At 55.6% G+C, this 22026-nt stretch overlaps 1 protein-coding gene across 1 annotated transcript; it reads right to left on the bottom strand.

Moving 5' to 3' along the window:
• Positions 1-1856: 1856 nt before the first annotated feature.
• Positions 1857-20091, bottom strand: HAUS7 (HAUS augmin like complex subunit 7). The gene is made up of 10 exons (XM_069463461.1): positions 19960-20091; positions 18903-19018; positions 17123-17190; positions 14578-14639; positions 12610-12701; positions 11968-12126; positions 11741-11837; positions 11053-11262; positions 9520-9634; positions 1857-2104 (listed from the first exon to the last, which is right to left on the bottom strand). Exons 1-10 carry the CDS (start codon positions 20065-20067, stop codon positions 2034-2036), a joined length of 1098 nt encoding a protein of 365 aa, XP_069319562.1. The 5' UTR covers positions 20068-20091; the 3' UTR covers positions 1857-2033.
• Between the last annotated feature and the right edge of the window lie 1935 nt (positions 20092-22026).

Below are 22026 nucleotides of genomic sequence, written 5' to 3'. Positions count from 1 at the left end.
AAGGAAGGCCTCAGAACCCCTTGCCCTCTGCCTCCAGGTATAGTCACAGTCTCCATCAGGGCTGTGGGGAGGCAGATGCAGCCCAATGATGGCACCTTGGCAGGGCCCAGCCCCTTCACCCAAACACCACGGCTGAGGCCTCAGGCATAGTACCCTTGGGTCTCCACCCCTAGAATTAGCTCCTATGCGGTGACCCCGACCTCTCCCGGGCTCGGTATCTCCTGGCCTTCTCCCTGGCACATAGGTGCCAGCCCCAAACTGGCCTCTGCCTGCCCCCAGGTTCCTGGCGGCTGTCCTCACCAACCCTGGCGCACTGGCTTACCTGGGCGAGCACTGGCCGGCTTCCTGGGCTGCTGCTCGGCACCTGTCTCCGCACAGGCTGCTCCAGGCGGCCTTTAACCAGCAGCCGCGGCCCGCCCCCAGCCGCCTGTTGGGCAACGAGGAGCCTGGGGCTGCAGGACCTGTGCAGCCGGCTCGCCGCCCCCTCACTCGCTCACAGCCACTGGGACACACGCCCCACGTTGCGTTTACAGACGGGACGGCAGGCTCCGGGGCCATGCGGGCTCCAGGGAGTTCCTCACAGGCACAAGGAGGAAGCCCAAGCAGTGCAGAAGGCCACGCCCTCCATTGAGCCCACCTCCAGGTCTGGCAGGGGCCCAAGGTCAATGCCTACCCCATGCTGGGATGTGCCACACAAAGGCCAGGCCTCGCTTTCCCCCATCACTGCAGATCAGGCTGCCCCTTGGAAGGCTGAAGCAAGCTCGGGAGTGTGCTCAGCCTACAAAGGGGAAGGGGTGCTAAGGATGGGGGCCTTAGCGTCGCCCCTGTGAGCAGCGGTGACTTCAGGGCAGCCCACACACTGCCCGGCTGCAGCATACCCACCTTGTGGGCTCATTTTTCCACCAGGAAGGAGATGGTATCTGCTTCAAGGCTGTAATGATCCCTGATGTCTAACAAGCGCTTAGCAGCGGCTGCCACGGGGACAGGCAGCTGGGATGAGCAACGCGAGGGGCGGGCGGGAGCCCCAGGTCTATAGGAGCGGCCGCTCCAGGTGCAGGGCCCTGGCAGTACAGGAGGGGGCCAGGTACAACCTGGGGCAGCAAGTGGCGGCGTCCCGAGCACCTCATTCCACAGCAAGATTCACCAGCACTTGGGGCACAGGGAGGCGACCAAGGTGAGTCCCTTGGCCTGTAAAGCAGTTGGCGCACGTGGACAGTGCTGACCACAGGCCTGCCTCTCCTCCCAACTCCCATTGCAGCAGTCTGGAGGACGCCCCAGGAGACTGGGCAGGAGGGGCCTGGTGCCCGGCTCCCCGGGCTCTCCTTGCCTTGAGTGCCCGCAGGGGAACCTGGGGAAGCAAAGGCGACAGTGCAGGGAGCAGGCGGGGCGGGCAGCAGCAGGTGCGAGGGAGACCCTCCCGCTCCTGGACCCACAGCGGCCGAGGGAGGCAGAGGCCCCACGGGTCGGGCCTGTTCCTGTGATCCCAAGGAGGGAGGTGGCTGTGATGGGCACACTTCTCAGGGAGGTGCTGGGTCACCCTGCAAAGCCCAGAGAGCAGCTTCCTGGACAACCAGTCAGGCCACGTCAGGAATTCCCCAGCCTGTGCTGAGCACCCTGCAGGGGAGGCAGGGGAAGGAGGGAGCACGGGCCTTGCGCGGGACCCCGAGGAGGGGGGCGGGGGGGGGTGGCGGCTGGCAATGGCAGGGAAGAACAGAAGCAACACGGAGAGGGCACAGCCCAGACCTGCCAGGGCAGCCGGAGGGCTGTAGCCAGCTGGCCTGGACCTGGGACACCGGGCAGCCCTGGCCAGAGGGGAAGAAAGTGATGCGGAGCCCGCAGACACAAAAAGGCTGGAGGCAACTTCTTAGAGCCTGAGGTTTCCTTTGTGCACAGTTTGAACCCCTCTGCTCAGCCCTGCCACCTTCCCTCCCTCCCAGGGCGCCTCGGGCCCCTGCCCGAAGAACAGGAACCGCTTCTCCGTCTGGCTTGGCCGCCAGCCGCCCCGGGCTCTGAGAGGGCTTCCTGCTCCCTCGCTAGCCTGTGCCCTTGTGCAGGCTGTCGTCGAAGACCTTGTATTTCTGTGTTAGTTCATCCATTTTGGCGGCTGCAGAGGAAAGAAAAAAACACAAACAGCAAAGTGAATCTAGCACTTCCCGGCCCGGAAGAGGCAGAGGTGGGCAATCCACGCAAGGGTCACCTCCTGCCCCTTCGGCCCACCCCAGCCACGTGTCCTCCCTGGTGGACCCTTGTCAGGCTCCAGGCACCACCGGCAGCAGGGAAATGGCTGAGCGGGGAGCTGCCAAGGGTGTCCCTCCTGGGAGCCAGGCCGGCAGCTCAGGGGCCCGGGCCGCGGTCCCAGCCAGCTGCCCATGGCCCAGCAAGGAGCCAGGGGCTGGCTGCTCTGATGTCGACGGTGTATTCAATTTTAACCAGACGAACAGTATGTGTACACAGTGACAAATCCAATGACACGGAACAGCCCTAAGGCCTTAGCGGAACAGCACCAGTCTCTACCGCCCACCCAAGCCCGGAGCCCCCGCTGTGACCCGAGCCGCCCGGCTCTTCAGGGTGAGGAGAGGGCACCAGGGCTGCCGTGACACCTGCCTCTTGAGGCAGCAGCCTGAGACAGTGACTGCGGGGTGTGACCTGAGGGGCTTCTGCTCGCTCCCCTGCCCCCACAGAGGGTCAGCTCTGCCTTTGTGTTTTCCACTGAGCACAGGACTCCTCGTCTTGCTCGGCCTGTCCCCTTCCACAGCCTGTCTGCGACACTGCCTTTTACATGTCAGGTCATTAACACTCACATTAGGTGCTGTGACAGCCCGAATGTGTCATCCTCTGCCCATCCCGAGGGTGACTCTGAAGCTAGGAATCATGGGTGTACCTCAGGGCGATGGGCCTCGGGGTGCTGGGTGGGTGGGCTCCTCCCTGCAGAGCAGGGGCTGTGCTCAGCCCAGCCTGAACTGCGCCCCCGGGACCCTCTCCACTTGCCATCAACGCGACCGGTGGCGTCCCAGTTTCGGGGCTTCCTCTCGCGGCCTGCAGTTCTCTAGTCTCCCCCTAGGTGCTGGACTGCCTTTGCTCTGGGTGGCATCTGCCTTCATCAAACCCTCCGGCCGCCCCCGGGGGCAGCTGTCAGTCGGCACCTCTCCGCCCTGGCCCAGGCCTTGTCTGTCGCCCTTGCGCTTGGCCGAGCTCAGGGGAAGCGCCCCCAGGGCTGCCCCTCCGAGGCAACGGGCTCTTTCTCGAAGCTCTGGCTCCAGCGCTGTGACCCTGCTCCTCCAGATCACAGAAGGCTGGATTCTGGGCCACATCTTGTGCGTTCCATCTGCCCCGTGCTTGGAATCTGAAGCCTCACTCAGCTGACTCAGTCTGCTTTGCCTGTCACTTCCTGGGCAACCCACGCCTCCATCTCCCTTCCTCTTTCTCCGGCACGTTCGGTCGCCACCTGGATTGGGCCTCCATGTCACTTACCCGCGTCCATCGTTCTGTCTCTGCTCTGTACTCTTAACAGTTGCCGCCTCGTTCTGTTTTCCAGTCTTTGCTCATTGCTGGGTTTTCAGAGCTTTGCGGGTACATCTGGATGTCACAGTGAGTATGTTCACTCACATTTCCCGCTCACCCAGGTCTTTCTTCTCTCTTCCACGGTGCTGGTTCTCTTCCCCCAGCCCTGGACAGCCGCCGGGGTTGGGAGAGGGGGCCTGGGTAGCTGGCGCTGCCCCTGCTCTGCCGTGGTGGGGCCCCCGCTTCCTGCAGCCTCTCTCCTTAGCAGGGCTTTAGAGGGGCCTGGGTTTCCTCATTCGTTCCAATCATTTTCTTTGCTTCCGCCCTCTGCTTCCAGTCCACTCACCACTGCCCCTCCCGGGGCTCCCCAGCTGCTCCCTGGGGCTGTCCTCTCGCTGCAGCGGTCCCCAGCCCTTGTGCTGTTCACTTTCTGCCTTCCAGAACCTGTTAACATCTCTCCTGCGCTGGTGCCCTCAACTCCCCTCCGCTCTTCCCAGCACTGAGAGGGTTGCTTCGCTTCCGGAACACATCGATATTTTCACGGATGTGGGGTCTCAGGGGCCCTGGGAGGCAAACGGGACTGCAGGTCCACCCGATCAGGATGGCGACACCCCGTGTGTGGGGAATGACAACGGGACAAGCTGCCAGCCCACACCGCCAAGGCCCTCCCTGCTCACATGGGACCACACCTCCAGCCACGGGCCCAGCGGGCACACTGGGCCCCTCTCTTCAATACTTGGGGACATGCCACCAACACAGCCTGGCCACTGGCACGCAGATGGGCGGGAGGGGAAATGGCACAGCCACACAGACCTTCCACGGTGGCAGGGCTTGAGGAGGTCATCGAGACCAAGGCCCTCAATGTGTCACATAGGAAAGGGACAAGTAAAGGACGGTTCCAAGTGGCCTTTGGAGTGCATTTAATGCTAGCTCCCTTCTTTGGGCATGTCTCAAGCCTAGGAATTCGTTTCAAACCAAATCAGGAAGGTGCCTTGATGGGATCCGAGTCCGGAGCCACGAGAGAGGTGGGCGCCCTGTTGGCCCTGCCCCCCTTGCATCTCTCCAGACCCCGAGGCGGCCCACAAAGTGCTGCAGGTTCGCAAGCCTGACACACACAACGCCTATCTGAAAAGCAAAACCTGTCACCAGCCCCATGGTGCCACAGTTCAGGTAAGACGGCACACTGTTCGGACACTAATGATCATTATTATAATAATGACAGCACGGATTCCACACAGTTTATTAATAGCAATTCTACACACTGGGGTGCGAGTCCTAGTGGCAGTGGTGACTAGGATAAATGCTAGAATAAATTTTAAAGTGGAGGATTCCGGTGCAGTTCAATCAGCAAGAAGTGACTCCTGAGTGCCCATGTGGCACTCATGTGACAGGCATGTGCCAAGGCCAAGAGCAGTGAGAAGGGAAGCTGCCCAAGGAGAGGGTGGGCTGGAGAGTTCATCCAAAGACAGTCACCAAAGGAGGGCTCAGGGGCTATATGACCCAAAGCCACTACTTGAGGGCACATCAGTGGAAAATATTTCTAGGTAAACGCCTTGGTTGCTGCTGCAAACAAAAGACTGAGTGAAAAGCCGGGGAGGAAAGGCTGGGGAAGGAGCTGTCCACAAGGGCTCTGAGAAGCTCTGACATAGTCTTGGGACCCAGGAAGGCCATGTGCATGCCCAGGGCTGTGAAATTGCCCAGGAGAGACCTGAGCTCACCTCCGGCTGCCCTTGAGGCTCTGAGTAAGCACGAAGTAAAGAAGAAAGAGCTGTCAAGTGCCCGGCTGAGTGTCGATGAAAAATATGAGTCTCCACATCGAAAAAGCTCAAAAAGCTCCAAATGGGATAAACGCAAAGCCATTCGCACAGAGACATTATAATCAAACTATCCAAAGCCAGAGATCAACAGAATTTTGAAAACAAGTGAAGAGACTTACTGTGTGCAACGGACCTCAATAAGATGATGAGCTAATTTCATGTCAGAAGTTATGAAGCCCACAAATAGTGGGATAACATATTCAAAGTACAAAAGAAAACGACCGTCCACCAGGAATTCTATATCCAGCAAGATTACCTTCAAAGATGAAGCAGAAGTTAAGATAGTCCCAGATAAACAAAAACTGAGTTCGTCGCTAGCAGACCTTCCCTACAAGAAACACTAAAGGTAGTCCTCCAGGCTGAAATGAAGGGGCACTAGACAGCAACTGAAATCCACGTGAAGAAATAAAGAACCCCAATAAAGGTAGCGACACAGGCAAATACAAACGTTAAGTATTTTTATTTGGGACTCTTTTCGTCCCCTACGTACCTTAAAAGGCAATTACATAAAGCAACGATTATAAATCTGTGTTGACAGGCATACAACACATAAAGTTGTGATTCATATAAAATAACAGCACAAAGGAGGGAGAAGGAAGAAAGCTGCGTTGGAGCAACGTTTCTGTGTACTGCTGAAATGAACTCGGTACTCGACTGTTTAAGATGCTACCTATAATTCTAAGGGCAACCACTAAGAAAATAACTTGAAAAAATAGAGTTAAAGAAACAATAAGGTAATGAAAATGGTAAGCTAGAAAATATCTATTTAACACTAAAGAAATAAGAGGAATAGAAGATCATCGGTATTTACGTTAAGTATAAGTGGATGAAACGGTGTGGTGAAAAGGCAGAGATTGGTAGAATGGATAAAACAGTCTGGTAGTACCTCAAAAAGTTAATTACAGAGTCACCACGTGACCCAGCAACCTCATTCCTGGGCATATACCCCAGTGAACGGAAGACCTGTGCTCACATACACATTTGTGCACACCTTTTCATAGCAACATTCGTAGCTGCCAGAAGGTAGGAACAAGCACATGTCTACTGACAGGTAAACGGATAAACAAAAGGTAGTGTATCCAAACAAGGGAATGTTCTTCAGTCCCAGAAAAGAGTGGAGTACGTGGATAAACCCTAGAAAACATCATGCTCAGTGAAAGAAGCCAGACACAAAAGGCCACATGTCGTGTGATCCCATTTATAGCAACGTCCAGACAGGCAAATCCGCAGAGACAGACGGCAGGTCGGTGGTTGCCAGGAGCTGGGCTAGGGGAGTGGGGACTGGCTGCTAATGGTCTGGGATTTCTTTTGGGGGTGATGAAAATGTCCTGGACTTAGGTAGTGGTGATGGTTACACAACGTTGTGAATATCCTAAAAGCTGCTGAATTGTATACTTTTCAAACGGTGAGCGTTATGTTATGTGAATTATAGCTCGGTAAAGCTGTGTATTGTTAAAAACGAAGAAGAGCAAAGTAGAAAAACTGGCTTTATCTTTTTTCTTTGGATTTATTTTGCCATTTATTTTCTAACCTCCTGAAATGTGGTATTAGTGCAGGGATTTTAAAGAAAATGAATGGAATAGAGAGCCCGGAAAGCCATGCGTGCGTGGGCACGTGACAACTAACAGAGGTGGCAGTGTTGCAGACCAACGGGGACAGTGAATTCCATTCAGTGGTGCTGAGACAAATGCGGACCCCCGCCTCACACTGCACCAAGATTCAACGCTTGGAAGATTACAGGCCTAACTGTAGAAGGTAATACTATACAGTTTTGGGAAGACAATGTAAGAGTATCTTCAGGACGCTGGAGTAGAAAAGTATTCGTCAGTGAGACGAATACTTTCTGCCCACAAAGAAACGATGGCTGCATGTCACGACATGCAAATGGAACGCTGCTGCACGGCAGAGGACCGCAGAAAGGCACGAAGCGCTAAGCCGCACGGTGCGAGCAAATACATGCGATAACCTGAACGTGCAAAAACTCGCGTCCAGAACATAAAAAGGGCTGCAAATCGAAGAGAAAGAGACGAGCAACCCAACAGAAAGATGAGCAAGACTAAAACAGGCACTTCACGTTAAGAGAAAACTTCAATGGTCAATAAGGGTATGAAACGCTACAACCTTGTTGGTAATCAGTGAAATGCGAAATAAAGATGCGATGCCATACAGAACGTGCCCACCAACGGGGTGCCGGTGAGGAAGCTGGAAGCAGCAATGGGATGGCTCACGCACTACCAGTGGGGGACGGGCAACACGGCAGGACCAAGTCGTGCTGAAGATGCTGAAACAGCCCACACGTGCACCGACGGTGGCACGGCTGGGCACGGGGCAGGGCGGGCCTCTGATGGAACGCTGCGTGGCACGGGCTGGCAAACTACAGTCCACCACCTGCTTTTGTAAGTGAGGTTTTCCAGAAACACAGCCAGACTCTCTCATCTATGCATCCTCTATGGCTGCTTTCCCGCGACAACAGCTCAGTTGAGTAGCTGCCACAGAGACCCCGTGGCCTGGGACGCCTAGAATATTCACTATCAGACCTTTTACAGGAAAAGTTTCCCGACTCGTGCTAAATGGCCATGAAAATGAACAAATTACATATCCACATGATACAGGTGAATCTCACAAAGAAATAACTGCCACCAAGTCAGGACAGCAGTCACCTGGAGGCAGGAGAGGATTACGACCAAAGAGGCACATGGGAGGTGCTAGGCGTGTCCCACTTCTCGACCTGGGCTGCGGTGACACAAGTATTCACTCTGAAATCATTTGAAGTAGAATGAAGGAGGTTTGACTCAGCGCAGGGAAAATACCAAACCAGTTCGTATTTCTGACCCTGTAAGTTGAGACTCCTCCCGAAATGCAATTTTTCTTTTTCTTTTTCTTGTCATCTGTAAACTGGATATTCTTTATTTTTATAGACAAAGGGCTTTAAAACAATATTAAAAATATGCTCAAGAAACCAAAAAAAAAATTTTTCTTAATGTAGATTTCCACAATTCAAAAAAATTATTCAGAAGAAAAATTTAATTAAAATTGAATTCAGATACAATTGTGCACCTACACAATGGCAAAACCGTGGAAAGGATCGAACGCAGGGCTGCTGAGGACACAGTGGAAGGGAAACCATTTGAGCCTAACGGCCTGGCCTCATAACCCTGCAGGAACTCTGTCTTAAGGACATAATCGAAGATGAATGTCTAAATATATTCACTGTGCACTTTTTTTTAAGATTGAAAACCAAGGAGAAACGACGCAGAACCCCGCCGTGTAGACACAGCATTATTTGCCCGAGCATTGCCCGACGTCAGAACTCGGGATCATCTCCGTTTGCTCACCACTGCAAATCCTGCCATGGCAGTATGTGTAATAGTAAAAACTGAAAATGACCTACAGATCCAGTAATAGAAAATGTTAAGCAAATGTTAGCAGGTACCTGACTAGAATAATATTTGACAGTTAAAAATGTTACTTAGGGGCCGGGCACGGTGGCTCACGCCTGTAATCCTAGCACTCTGGGAGGCCGAGGCGGGCGGATTGTTTGAGCTCAGGAGTTCGAGACCAGCCTGAGCAAGAGCAAGACCCTGTCTCTACTAAAAATAGAAAGAATTATATGGACAGCTGAAAATATATATAGAAAAAATTAGCTGGGCATGGTGGCGCATGCTTGTAGTCCCAGCTACTCGGGAGGCTGAGACAGGAGGATCGCTTGAGCCCAGGAGTTTGAGGTTGCTGTGAGCTAGGCTGATGCCACGGCACTCTAGCCTGGGCAACAGAGTGAGACTCTGTCTCAAAAAAAAAAAAAAAAAAAAAAAAAAAAAATGTTACTTAGGAAAAATGGGAAAACACCTCGAATGAAGTCAAAGGGAAAGAACATAATATAAAACATAATACACATCTTATGAGTACATTTAACTTAAAAAGAACCAGTAATAGGAAAAATAATGGAGGGAAATAGACCAAAATACTAACAACCAACCACTTCTGGGTCGCCAGCGTCATTTTTATTTTTAGCTCGGCAGGCCTTTGGGTTACCTGAATTTTCTGCAATGAATATATTTATTTTATAAGCCGTTGAAAGTACTTTTTTTCAAGGAAAGGAAAAGATGCTTTAGAAAAAGAAGAAAGAAAGAAGGGGCCAGTCCTCAGATGTTCCCCAAATGCTGGTGCACACAGAAAAGAAGCCGAGAGGGCGGCCACATACCTAGACTCATCACAGAGCTGTCACTGCCCCAGCAGATCTGCTTGCCCTGCTGCTTCCTCACCATCTCGGTGGCTTTCACAGAGGTGTCGGCGACCTCCACGACTGCCTTCAGTAGCTGGGGAGGGAGGGTGCGTGCGGGCATTAAATGCTGCTGGTTTGACCCGGAGATAGCATCTCCTGCTTCCCACCCAAGTTCACACCGAGCGTGTAGCGCTCGCCCCCAAAGACAGAGTTCTCGGCCGGGCGCGGTGGCTCACGCCTGTAATCCTAGCACTCTGGGAGGCCGAGGTGGGCAGATTGTTTGAGCTCAGGAGTTCGAGACCAGCCTGAGCAAGAGCGAGACCCCGTCTCTACTAAAAATAGAAAGAAATTATCTGGCCAACTAAAAATATATATAGAAAAAATTAGCCGGGCATGGTGGAGCATGCCTGTAGTCCCAGCTACTCGGGAGGCTGAGACAGGAGGATCGCTTGAGCCCAGGAGTTTGAGGTTGCTGTGAGCTAGGCTGACGCCACGGCACTCACTCTAGCCTGGGCAACAGAGTGAGACTCTGTCTCAAAAAAAAAAAAAAGACAGAGTTCTCGAATCTAAGTCCCCTTCCTCCTGGCCTGGTGGAGATGCCACACTATGACGCTGCTCTGGTAACCTTCCGTGCCTAGTGACATGCCAGCCAGCATTGCATGTCCTCCCAGACCGAGTAAGGCAAATGGCCCAAGAAAAAAGGGCAGGAGAGGCCTGTGCCCTAACTATCCCTGTTGGAGGGTCTCACAAGACAGGGTGGTCAGAGGCTGTGAAGTCTTGGAGCCTCTCCCTGAAAAAACCAAAATAAATGGTGTGAAACCCTTGAGCCAAGACCAGAGTTCTGCATATGGCAAGTGCGATAATCGTAACTAAACCCGGCTTTTCGGGTTGGCCTCTGGGGTTCTGGAATGTGGAACAACGAAACAAGTAAACACCTACTCGGCGTGGCAGTGGGAGACCGCTTTCTCCTGTCTTGCCGGAGCCGGTCATGGGCACAGACAGGCAAGCATTTGTCGCCTGTCTGGCACGGTTCTTGGTCATGTACAAGAGCGAATGCATCTTGATTTGTTTGGGTAGGATGTGAAAACAGAATGAGACCAATATAAAGACGGAAGCTGGAGGCTGGGATAAGGTCTCGTACCGCGGCAAGTAGGACCTAACGCAGGCAGCGCGCAAACCTCTTCAGGGCCCAGGGTCTTGACTTAGTTAATACCCGCTGAAGTGCGGTGGGTTTGGGGACGACACCCACATCGCCCCTCCACCACACACGTGCCCTCCCTCCGTGACACCAAGAGGAGCATCTGGCCCGACCCACTGAAGGTCCCAGGCCTGGAGCCCAGAGCCTCACCACGTACTGGCTTGCAGGGAACCCAGGCCAAGCCCCTCCCGGCCCCGCGGCCCAGCCCTCAGGTCCCTCGTCAGGGGCTGCTGAGGCCCCTAAGCCCAGGGAGGGTGTGAGCTGTCCGTCTGCGAGGGCAGCGCAGGGCAGGCGAGAGGGAGGACCATTCTTACTTGGCTGCAGGAAGTCAGAGACTGGTACACGGCCTGGACGATGGGGCCGCACGGGTGGAGATCGGGGCCTGGGCGCTGGCAGCACTCACTCAGCTCGTTGTCATAGACTTCGAGGAAAGCCAAGATGAGGTGGTGGAAGTCAGAGATGACCAGGCGCAGCTTCTGGTCCAGGGTGCTGATGCCGGCCCCCTGCTTGTGCTGCGCAAAGCACTGCAAAGGCGGAGGCAGAGAGTCCCTCGAGACTGTCCCCGCCTGGCCAGCCACACCGTGCAGTCGGGACGGGGAGACAGAGGGGCTGAACGGAGCAAGTCAGCTTAGAGCAAGACCTTCTTTCTGGCTTCGGGCCTCAATCCTGCCACGTACGCTAGCGAGGGCCTCAGTCTTTTTCATAAGCGTATAAAGAGGCCGCGCCAAGGGCTGCCGGGAGGGCCACAGGTGACGAGGCACAGGCAAGCAGGGAGCTCGGGCAAGCTTCCCGGCTCGCGCACAGACCTTTGCTCCCAGGCCCAGCTTCAGCGCCCCTCACCTCTGCGTGCAGTGAGCACCTGCAGTGTTCTAGGACCTGTCGGGCACCGTGCACGAGCCACTTCCCTTAAGCCTCACATGCTGGGGGAGGTGACGTCACTTGCCCTAGGACACAAAGCGGGCCCCCCAAGCCCAACCGCCCCCGCCAGGAGGCACCCCTCACCTCCATTCTGAGCACCTGCAGCTTGGCAGTGCTCTCCTGCAGCTGCCTGGCCAGCTCCACCACCTTCTCCTTCTCAGACTTGGCCGAGGGGCTGTCGCTGCAGGGAGAGAAAGGGGGACATTTCCAGCTCCACACCGCCATGGGTGTCTGTGGTAATGGAACCAGGTGGGGCTGGAGCTGGGACAGGAACCTGCGGCAGGGCTGCCGAGGCCTTGTGGAGCACATACCGCTGCCAGTCATCACTCTGCTTGTTGAAGACGGACCGCATGTCCATGGGCCATGGGTCACACTTGGGGTTCAGGAGCATCTGCAGGTGGGGGCTAGAGAAGAGCTCCTTTAGCAACGCCTCGTTCTTCTCCATGGTGTCCTTGAAGTACTTTTTCAGGCTGCAAAAGAGGCACCCAGGACCTCGCCATCACAGGCTGTGGCACTGACCCAGCAGGCCCTTGGTCCCACATGGAAGATCCAAGAGGCAGAACAAGACCAGGCCGAGGCCAGGAAAAGGAGCCCCACTACTCCGGGTGCTCACCCACCTCCAACGTGCCCGGCCCATCTTCTCCCAGACCCACACTGCTCCTTCCAACTCACACCCGGGACCCTGGGCAGCAGCCCGGCATCCTTAGGACACAGCCACCCCTTGCCCATACACTGCTTGGCCCAGACTGGCCAGCCAGATCCCCGAGGGGGGTGTCCTGCCTCAGCCGGCATCCCTAGCTCCTGGGGCAGTAGGCGACTGCTGCCAGCAAGCTGCTGCCCCCAGAAGGGGAGTGAGACCCCAGCTGCAGACGTACCCCCAGTCACACGAGCTCCAGATCTAGAACCAAGACAAGACTGCCCAGGGCACCCATCTGGGCCATCAGAACCTTTACCTCGAGCACCTGGAGTATCCAATGGTCAGGCTCCGGGCTACATCCAGCAACTGGTCCATGAAGTGTAGCTGCTTCTGGGCACAGGCACAGCCCTGGGCAGGGAAGGCCACACACATTCACTGGCTAGACCTCAGCTTAGCAGAGGCAGCTGTTCCAGGCACTCCTGCCCTACATGCCACCCTCTGTCCCTGCCTGGCCACATCTTGGACTAGCTCAGGGACTTTGGCCTCAGAGGCTTCCGCCATCAAGTGCTCCCTGCCCGGCCCCCGCCTCAGGCTGCCATGACGCCTAGGACCACACTTCGGAACATGCCAGGTGCTGCAGAAACATACAGGACTGTGTGCTTATCACAGAGCTAACAGCACAGCCTACTGAGTGGGCGTGTGACATGCAGCAGGGCCTGCTGAGACAGAACACGGCCCACAGGGACCTGATGGTGGCCCACTTGTCAGGTTGACCTCCAGGACAAGGCCAGCGACGGCTGAAGCCAACGTGATGGGGTAAGGTGCACGGCAAACCACTTCCACCTCAGCACCCACGTTAGGTAGTACCCCTCTTCAAACCATTTTCAGGCCGGGCACGGTGGCTCACGCCTGTCATCCCAGCACTCTGGGAGGCCGAGGCGGGAGGATTGCTAGAGCTCAGGAGTTCAAGACCAGCCAGAGCAAGAGTGAGACCCCATCTCTACCAAAAATAGAAAAATTAGCCGGGCATGGTGACGCATGCCTGTAGTCCCACGTACTCGGGAGGCTGAGGCAGGAGGATCACTTAAGCCCAGGAGTTTGAGGCTGCAATAAGCTATGATGACGCCACCGCACTCTACCCAGGGTGACAGAGCAAGACTCTGTCTCAAAAAAAAAAAAAAAAAGTACTTTCACAAATTCTCATTCCATTTTATTTTTCTTTATTTTAAAAAATATAAAATAATACGTGTTATTTGTTTTGGAAAATTCAGTAAAGTTTTAAACAGTTAATGCAATTTACTACTTCATTTATTTTATTTTATTTATTTATTTATTTATTTTTTGGAGACAGAGTCTCACTCTGTTGCCAGGGCTAGAGTGCTGTGGCGTCAGCCTAGCTCACAGCAACCTCAAACTCCTGGGCTCAAGCGATCCTCCTGCCTCAGCCTCTCGAGTAGCTGGGACTACAGGTATGCGCCACCATGCCTGGCTAATTTTTTCTGTATGTATTTTTAGTTGTCCATATAATTTCTTTCTATTTTTTAGTAGAGACGGGGTCTCGCTCTTGCTCAGGCTGGTCTCGAACTCCTGACCTCGAGTGATCCTCCTGCCTCGAAGCCAACAGAGCTACCATGTGACCCAGCGACAGTTCCAGACGTGGCAACATACCCAAGAGGTATGTAGTCGGAAAGTCACACAAGAATGGTCACAGCAACAGTATTCATAATAATCAAACAGTGACAATAATTATTTCAAAATTCAGAAATGTTAAGGGCAGGCAGGGGTCTCCTGACTGGCTGCAGGTGTGTGAGGGTGGGCAGGGGCCTCTGTGTAGAAACACGTGGGTGGGCAGCATGTGGGGGCCTGGCTCTGCTACCCTGCAACCTCAAGTGAGTTGTTCGTCACCTCCCCTACCACCGAGGGTGGCTGTGACAATTACTGTCAAAGTGCTGGGCAAGAATGTAGTCATCAACCAAGGACACGACACACTCTCTGTCCCTTTGGTCATCGTCAGCCAGAGATCTGCCTCCATCTCCATAGTCGCCCTCTCCCCTGTGCCCAAGGACAGCTAGGGTCTGCCCAAGAGAATCCTAGCAGCTCTCGCCCCAGGGACACCTCAAGAAACAGCCTGCCCAGGCACGCGGCCAGCTCGGGGGCCTGAGGAACCTCAAAGGCACCGGGGTAAGAAACTGCTCCCATCCCCATGCCGGCATCACCCAGGTCCCCAGCCCAGGGCAGAAAGCATGCACGCCCTCTGTGGGGACAGATGAGCTCCCCCTCTTACCTTCAGGAGCTCCTCGTCGTCTGGCGCGCACAGCATCAGCTCATGGCCTAGTTTCACCATCTCTGTCGGAGCACAAAGACCTTGTCACTGCAAGCGCCCACCCAACCAGAAGACGACACCAGATATCCCGGGGGCTCACGACACACAGGGCGCTGAGGCTCCACGGTGAGGGTGCTCCTGCAGCCCAGCACACACGAGGCCAGGACCGGGGTGGACCAGAGGCAGGTGGAAGACATACCCCGGTGCCAGAGCTGCCTGCTGCCGTGTGACCCGCACTCTCTGCGTGTCAGTTTCCTCTCCTGCCACTAAGGGGTTGTGCCCACACTCTTCCATGTGTGGGCTCTCCAACGCTGGCTTTAGCGGAAGCCAGCCAAAACACGCTGCGTGCCGCCCTCGGAGACCTCGTGAGGCCAAAGCAAAAGGAACCACCGCTCGCATGTGTTGATGTCCTAAAGGTCTTTCATGTCACCATCTCCTACCATCTTGCCGGCAACCCTAGCAGGTGGGCCTTGGTTCCATTTTACACATGGGGAACCTGAGTTCCCGCATGGCACATTCCCAAACACATCTTCTAAGTAACCGCCTGGTATGCGGAGAAAGGCCAGGACTCGGAGCCAGGAAGCCTGGGGCGGTGCCAGCCCTGTCCCCCCACCTACCCTGTGGCAACACCCTCGATCCTCTCACAGGCAGGACCCTTCTCCAACCTCTACGTGCCGCAATGACAGAACAGGTGCAACCCGGCACGGCGCCTGCTTTGGAAGGTGTGTCGCGGGAAGCAAGCAGAGCGTCCGTGTGAAGGCACTCAGCCACCCTGCAGATGCTGCACAAAGGCCAACTGTACCCCCAAGGAAGCCCGCCCCCCACAGCCCTTAAGCCCAAATCCTCACGACCTCCCTGATCCCTCTCTCCCCCACAGCGAGTCCAGCCAACCCTCCCCTCACGCTAAACCCAGGATCTGACCAGTGCTCCCCCTCCACTGCCCCCCAGCTCTCGCCTGGATCAGCCACTGCACGAGCTGCACTGGTGTCCCCGCCGCTGCCTGGGGCTCCTATTCTTGCCACCGTGGGCCCAGGGGTCCTGTTAAGCCCAACATCCAGCATTAGCCTTCCTCAGAGTAAGAGCCAATATCCTTCCGTGGCCCACAAGGCCCAGCCTGACCTCCCCCCTTGCTCTCCAGTCCACTCCAGCCACACGGACCTCCTCACTGGTCCTCAAAGGTGCCAGACACAAGCGCACCTCAGGCCCTTTGCACACGCTGCTCCCTCGCCTGGAACACGATTCCTCCTGCCACCTGCCCAGCTCACTTCCTCCCTTCCTGCCACCTTACCTCAGTAGTACCACCCTTCCCCCAAGCCACCCAGGCACCGCTCTGGCCTCGCCTGGCAGTTCACAACGCTTCCCACCGTCCGATGCTCTGAGGATCTTCCTGCCTTGCCTGTCCATCGCCTGTCTCTCCCGGCTAGCACGGAAGCTCTGGGAGTGCAGCAGTTGGCTGCTACACCCCCAGCACCTAAAACAGAGCCCTGTATACAGTAGGTGCTCCTTTAATATTTGCCAGATGAATTCCAGAACTATCCTAGCTCCCTACTTGTCCTGGTTTCTCTCACATTCTTTGACACACCCTAAAGAGGTAAGCAACACTGGAGTTTTCAACCCCACTTTACGAAAGAGGAAACTGAGGCTGGGAATGGTGAGGTCAAGGCTGTGGCTGGACTAGGGCCCAGCCTGAGGGCCAAGGTCAGGGTCAGCATGTGTGTCTGTGTGTGTTAGAGAATTCACGTGCCATCTCATGGCCTCTGGGTGGTCCCATTAGTAGGCAAGTATCAGACACAACAGCTCCAGGGACAAGGACAGTACTTCTATGTGGCCCAAGCCAGGCTACAGGCTGCTGCAAGATACAACATCCGGTTCTTCCGGCCCAGTTCAGCTGTAGGGACGACTATCTGGATAATTAATTTGGCAATGCCAGCTGGGGCATGGATCAGGGCTCCAGGGTCCAGTTTATCCACCCTGGAGCGGTCAGAACAAACACGGGCCCATGAAAAATTTGACCTTTGAAATTCCATCGACTTTTGGAGACATCATTGTGAAGGTGAAAAGTTAGCCATCTAATAGTCATTACCGGGTTAAGGACAGTTTCTACCAAGAAATGATGGAAAAGAAGAGTTATGAAGACAAGCCCCGGCACGAAGCAATAGGCATGCTCCCAGGAGCGCCACGTGCAGAGGGCATGCACACGTGCCGGGGAGACAGAACCACCAATGGTGCCAGCAACAGTCACCATGTCTGCCTACCAGTGCTGCGGAGGACTGACACGCTCTTGATCCCTGTTAGAGGAGCTCTTACACTCCCCATGCCTAGAATCAGGGGATCGGGATTCTAGAAGGCTCTAGCAACATCCACAGAGTGTGCACCATTCAAAAGAAAACTCCAGTCTGGTGCAAAATTCACTACGACTGAGGAAGGAGGCTATAAACAAGCCCAGAATTGCCCAGAATTGCCCAGAATTTACCACCAAATTCCACACTCCTCTAATGAGACCTACCTTGGATCTTCACCTCTGCCGGGGCTCCTTTTAGTGAGCTGAACTTGTCCTGCAGGGCGGGGCAGACCCTGCAAGGCGACAGCAAAGCCAGTGAGGCCTGAGAGGGCTGGAGACTCCCCCTCACCACCCCGTGTGTCCACTTGCTCTCAGGAGTGAACTGCTTGTGTATATGTGCTAAATAACACTGTAGAATGGTTAATCTTATGTCATGTTAATTTCATATCCACAAATTCTTAGGGAAAAACACTTGAAAAAGTTTACCTCAGAAATGTGCATTTGAATACTGAAATGAAAATTCCTCTCACAGTTAAAAAAAAAAAAGAGACCACACCAGGGGAAAAGAGAGAACTCCTCAACACTCTGAGCTCTTTCTTGAAACAGTGGTGCCGGATGGCTTTGGGGGTGCAGACCGGGCCCTCTGGCACTGGCCCCAGGCTGGCACCTGCTCCTCCGGGGTGGGGCACTTTCTTCCCTTCCAGCCCCAGTGTACCCAGCCACCAGCTCCCGGAAGACATGGCCTCCCCTGGGTAGTTCGCAGCCACCTTGGCATCCCTCTGTCCCAGTGGGGCCCGGGCACCATCCTTCTACTGAGCTCTCACCTCCCAGATCACAGGCTTGCCAAGGCCAGGAGCTGGCTTTCCATTCTGTATTTCTGGGGCTTAATGCTGTGGCCAGTTAGTATCTAATGAATGAACAATCATCACCTCTTGTTGCAGAATAATCTGCCATTAGTTAATGCCAACACTTAGCTCTTCCCAGAGAGGAGTCAGCCCATAAGCAAGCCCCGTTTCTGTAAATAAAGTTTTACTGCCATTCAGCCCTGCCCATTCCTCCACACACTGTCTGTGGCTATTTTTGTGCCACAATGGCAGAGACTGACAATATTGACTGTCTGGGCCTTTGCAGAAAAGGCTCACTGAGCCCTCCTTTAAGCCATTTGGGGGCTCCTGCTGTGACAGACTCTACAGTCACAGTCACAGTCGCAGTTATTCACCCTTGGCATGGTGCAGCCCTGCCTTGACAGCAGCACACCAATACACGTGACGAGGGCCACTCGTAAGCACCTTGCCTTAAAAGTGATCTGGTGAGCAGAACAGATTCCAGACGCAGACTGCATGGAAGTCCCAGACATGTGTTGTAAGCCACACACAGCTCAAGCCTCCCACTGGCTCTCCTCCTTCAGGGCGACACAGTCCAACTGCTGTACCCCCAGCCCCGAGCTCCATGCCTGGCACAACACTGAGGTCCTGGGGATGTCACCCCAGCTGTTGAGGCCTCAGACTCTCACTAGGGAGCCCTAGGAGCTTGCCACTATGGCAGCCCCCCCCACACACACACACACATCATGCAGAGAAAGAGGCTCTTTCCACAGGGCTGCTAGAGCCTGAGCTCCACCCTGCCATGGCCCTGGTTGTCACTTCTGCACTGCAAGACCCAGGACAGTTCATGGCTCCAGCCTGACCCTCAGCTTCCTAGTCTGAGACTGAGAGGACTGACATAGAGCATTTCCAAAGTGGTAGTTAAAGCAAGGAAAACCCTCCAAAATCCAGCTGAGCACAGCATCGAGGAGGCGGGTGGACTAGCCCGGCACTGCTGGGAGCCACTTCACCTCCAGTCTGAGCATGGCTCAGTAGTCGGCGCTTCCCACCTAACCAGCTGCTCTCAGGGAGGCCTCTGGGAGGATAGCTATCACAGAGAGCACACACCCCATCTTCCCCAGGTGGGCTGGGAGGCGTCGGTGTCCCCCCCAGATGGGAAGAGGAAGAAAGCAGGGCATTACCGTACACACATCCACTCCAGAATCTCCAAGCGACGCTTCGAGGGGCTACACAGAATTTCCTGAATCGTCTCTGGTCCTGTGACATACACACCCTCTAGAAAGGGGCAGTTTAGGTCCTAAGCAAGGAAAGGGCAAGCCAGAAGCTTTAGGAAGCACAACCACTGAAGGGTGCCAAGGCGCTTCTGTAAGCTCTCATGACGCCTCCCTTCACACATGCCCTGCAGTCCAGCACCCCCCCCCCCAGCTCTCCTTCCATCCTGCCAAGAGTTCACATCCCCTCATTATCAAACCCATACCTCCTGAGGCCTGCTGCCCGCATGCCTTCAAGTGTGTCCCTTCTGGGCTCCTGTGGCAGCAAGCCCTAGGAGCAACACCTAAGACATCAGATCTAGGCTCCCGGGCAGAGGGAAAGGGGAGAGAGAGAGGGAGAGGGACCACAGAGCCTGCCGTGGAGGGGCGGGGATGGGGGCGGGGCAGGCAGAGTGAAGAGGAGTGAGGAAGAGATGGAGGGGAGGGAGAGGAGCGGGGCTGTGGGAAGGGGGAAGCGGGGCAGAGGGAGCCGTCAGTGGGCCAAAGGGACCTGGGACAGCTCCCTGGCCTTATGGGTCCCGCTTCCTCACTGCTGCGTTGAGGGGTTTTGGAGGCCAGCCCTGGCATCTGACGCCAAGCCCCCGTCTCGCTGATTTCACAGAGTGGCACTGGGCTCTGCCCATGTCTCCCCCAGACCCCTCAAGCTCCTTGAGGCCAGGGCCTCCCTCAGTCCTTCTCTGCACTTGCTCCAAGCGCCCAGCCCGGGTCTTGCAGAGTTCCATCCGTGGCGCTGGCCCCAACTACCAGACACGGGGCCATGCAAACAGCAAGCGCAAAGGCCCGGGGCACCCCAAAGAGCAAAGATGCATGCTCCACAAGCAGCCCCTCGCTGCAGGGTAACAAGGTGCAGCCAGGACCTGCCACAGAGGCCGCGTGGCGCCGCCGACTTCCGCGGCAAGCCCGCCCCGACCTCGAGCAGGGCCCCGCCCGGCCCCCCACCCGCGTTGGCTCCCTGGGCCCGCGGCACCTTCAGCTTCCTGAACACCTCCACAGCCGCCCTGAATATGCTGTGCTCATCCTTGTCCTCGTAGTAGTCGCCGCCGCCACCGCCGCCGCCAGCACCCAGCCCCGCCATGTTTCGCGCTCGCAGCGGCGCCCCGCCCACGCCCTGGCCCCACAGGCCGGCCCGCCTGCCAATCACGCGCCACCCCGCCCACCCCTCCCCGCCGCGACTTCCTATTGGGCCGCGGCTCGGCGGGAGCGGGCGCCCGGGCTCCCTCGCCAGCGTCAGCGCCACCCAGGGGCCGGGCCACGGGGAACGGGGCGGGACGGGAACTCAGGCCGATCTGGGGCTGGCGCTGGCTCTCTGTCGCCAGCCTTGCTGGCGTCGCCCTGCCGGCAGCCGGGAGGAGGACACGATGCTTGTCCAGGAGGGGGCGCTCCTGCCTCGCTCGGGTTCTCCTGGGCCACAGCTGCGGGGACCTTGGTCCCCAGCAGGAAGAAGGGGAGCCTTGGATGTAGAACGGAACTGGGAATTCAGCTTCCCTCTCCCAGCGCGGGGCTCTGTCTCCTGTTTACCATGCTCACGCCATAGTTAAAGGGAGGTTTCTTGAATTCCAATCCCATGCCTACACGTTAGCTGTGTGACTTTGCATCGGTTACCTAACCTGTCTGTGCCTCCTCGCCCTCACCTATTTGGTATAATGAAAACACCCACTTCATTGGGTTGCTAATGAGGATGGCATGAGGTAATAATTCTATGAGCTGGGCATGGTGGCTCATGCCTGTAATCCCAGCACTTTCAGAGCCAGAGGCGGGAGGATCACTTGAGGCCAGAAGTTCAAGACCAGCCTGGGCAATATAGTGAGACCCCATCTCCACAAAAACTTTAAAAATTAGCCAGATGTGGTGGAGCACACCTGTAGTTCTGGCTACTTGGGAGGCTGAGGCAAGAGGATCGCTTGAGCCTAGGAGTTCGAAGCTGCAGTGAGCTATGATCATGCCACTCCAGTCTGGGCAACAGAGCAAGGCCATGTCTCTAAAATAATAAAATAATTCCTATGAGATACCCAGGACAGTGCCTAGCCTGTCAAAGCACCATGCAAATGTTCACCATCGTCATCATGCTGGGTGGCCCCGCTCCCCTTACTCTCACCCCGCCCCAGTCTATCTGTGGCTCCTTCCTGCCCTGTCCACTTACCAACTGCTTTGCATGTCTCAGGCCCTTCGAACTCAATGAGTGTGGAATGAAATTCATCAGCCCCTCCTCGCCCAAGCGTTCCAAGCCCCCAGCTCACTGAATGCCCCCACCCCTGGCACTGCTGATTGGACCTGGCAGGAAGGAGCTGCTGCTGGACTCTATGCCCCTCTACGCCTGCCCTGCCATCTCCTGGAGGGGGTGGTTCAGAGGCAAGTCCAGAGTCAGGGAGACCCAGGGACCAGGTACGAGGCATTTAAGTCATCCAAGTGACAGGAGAGGACTCAGCTCTGTCCTGGGAGGAGCGGGCAGGATCAGGGGCAACAGGAAAGGACCTCAGCCTGGCCTTGGGAGGCCCTGACACAGGCCCCACTAGGGTGGGGCAGGGCCTTGTTCCCTATTGAATGTTTTGATGACATGGAGCCTCCAAACTTGTGCTGAAGGGACATGGAGAGAAGGCCCAACAGCCCCAGCCACGGGCCCAGCCACCTGCAAAGCACCATGCGGCCCCTCTCCACCCTTCCACGTGGCTGCTGCCTTGGGCCCTTCTGAAAGCTGAGGGCTGGCAGGGGCTTTGGGTTGTTTTTTTTTTTTTTAACCTTTTCTCTCTCTTTTTCTGTTTTTGTTTTTCTTTTTAGAAAATTTCATTTCAATCACAGCCCCAGCTCAGACATTCAAATTCTTGTGGGTTTTTCTGTGGATCTTTCCTAGCATTGGGGAATTTGGCAGGAGAAACCACGGCAGTGTGGCAGCCTCCCCCCACCCTCCCCATATCCTCTGCTCCTGAGGATCGGGAAGAAACCAGCCTGTGTATTCTGGAAGAGCATCTCCCTCCTCCGCCCAGCCCGGTGGAGCCAGTGCGCTAAGCAGATCTTTCCCCGGCTCAGCCGCTCTGTC

The sequence above is a fragment of the Eulemur rufifrons genome, chromosome 30, assembly GCF_041146395.1.
Source record: "Eulemur rufifrons isolate Redbay chromosome 30, OSU_ERuf_1, whole genome shotgun sequence".
Classification (NCBI taxonomy): Eukaryota; Metazoa; Chordata; class Mammalia; order Primates; family Lemuridae; genus Eulemur; species Eulemur rufifrons.
Note: the sequence above shows the minus strand (reverse complement) of the source record. Positions and strands in the feature narration are given on the sequence as shown.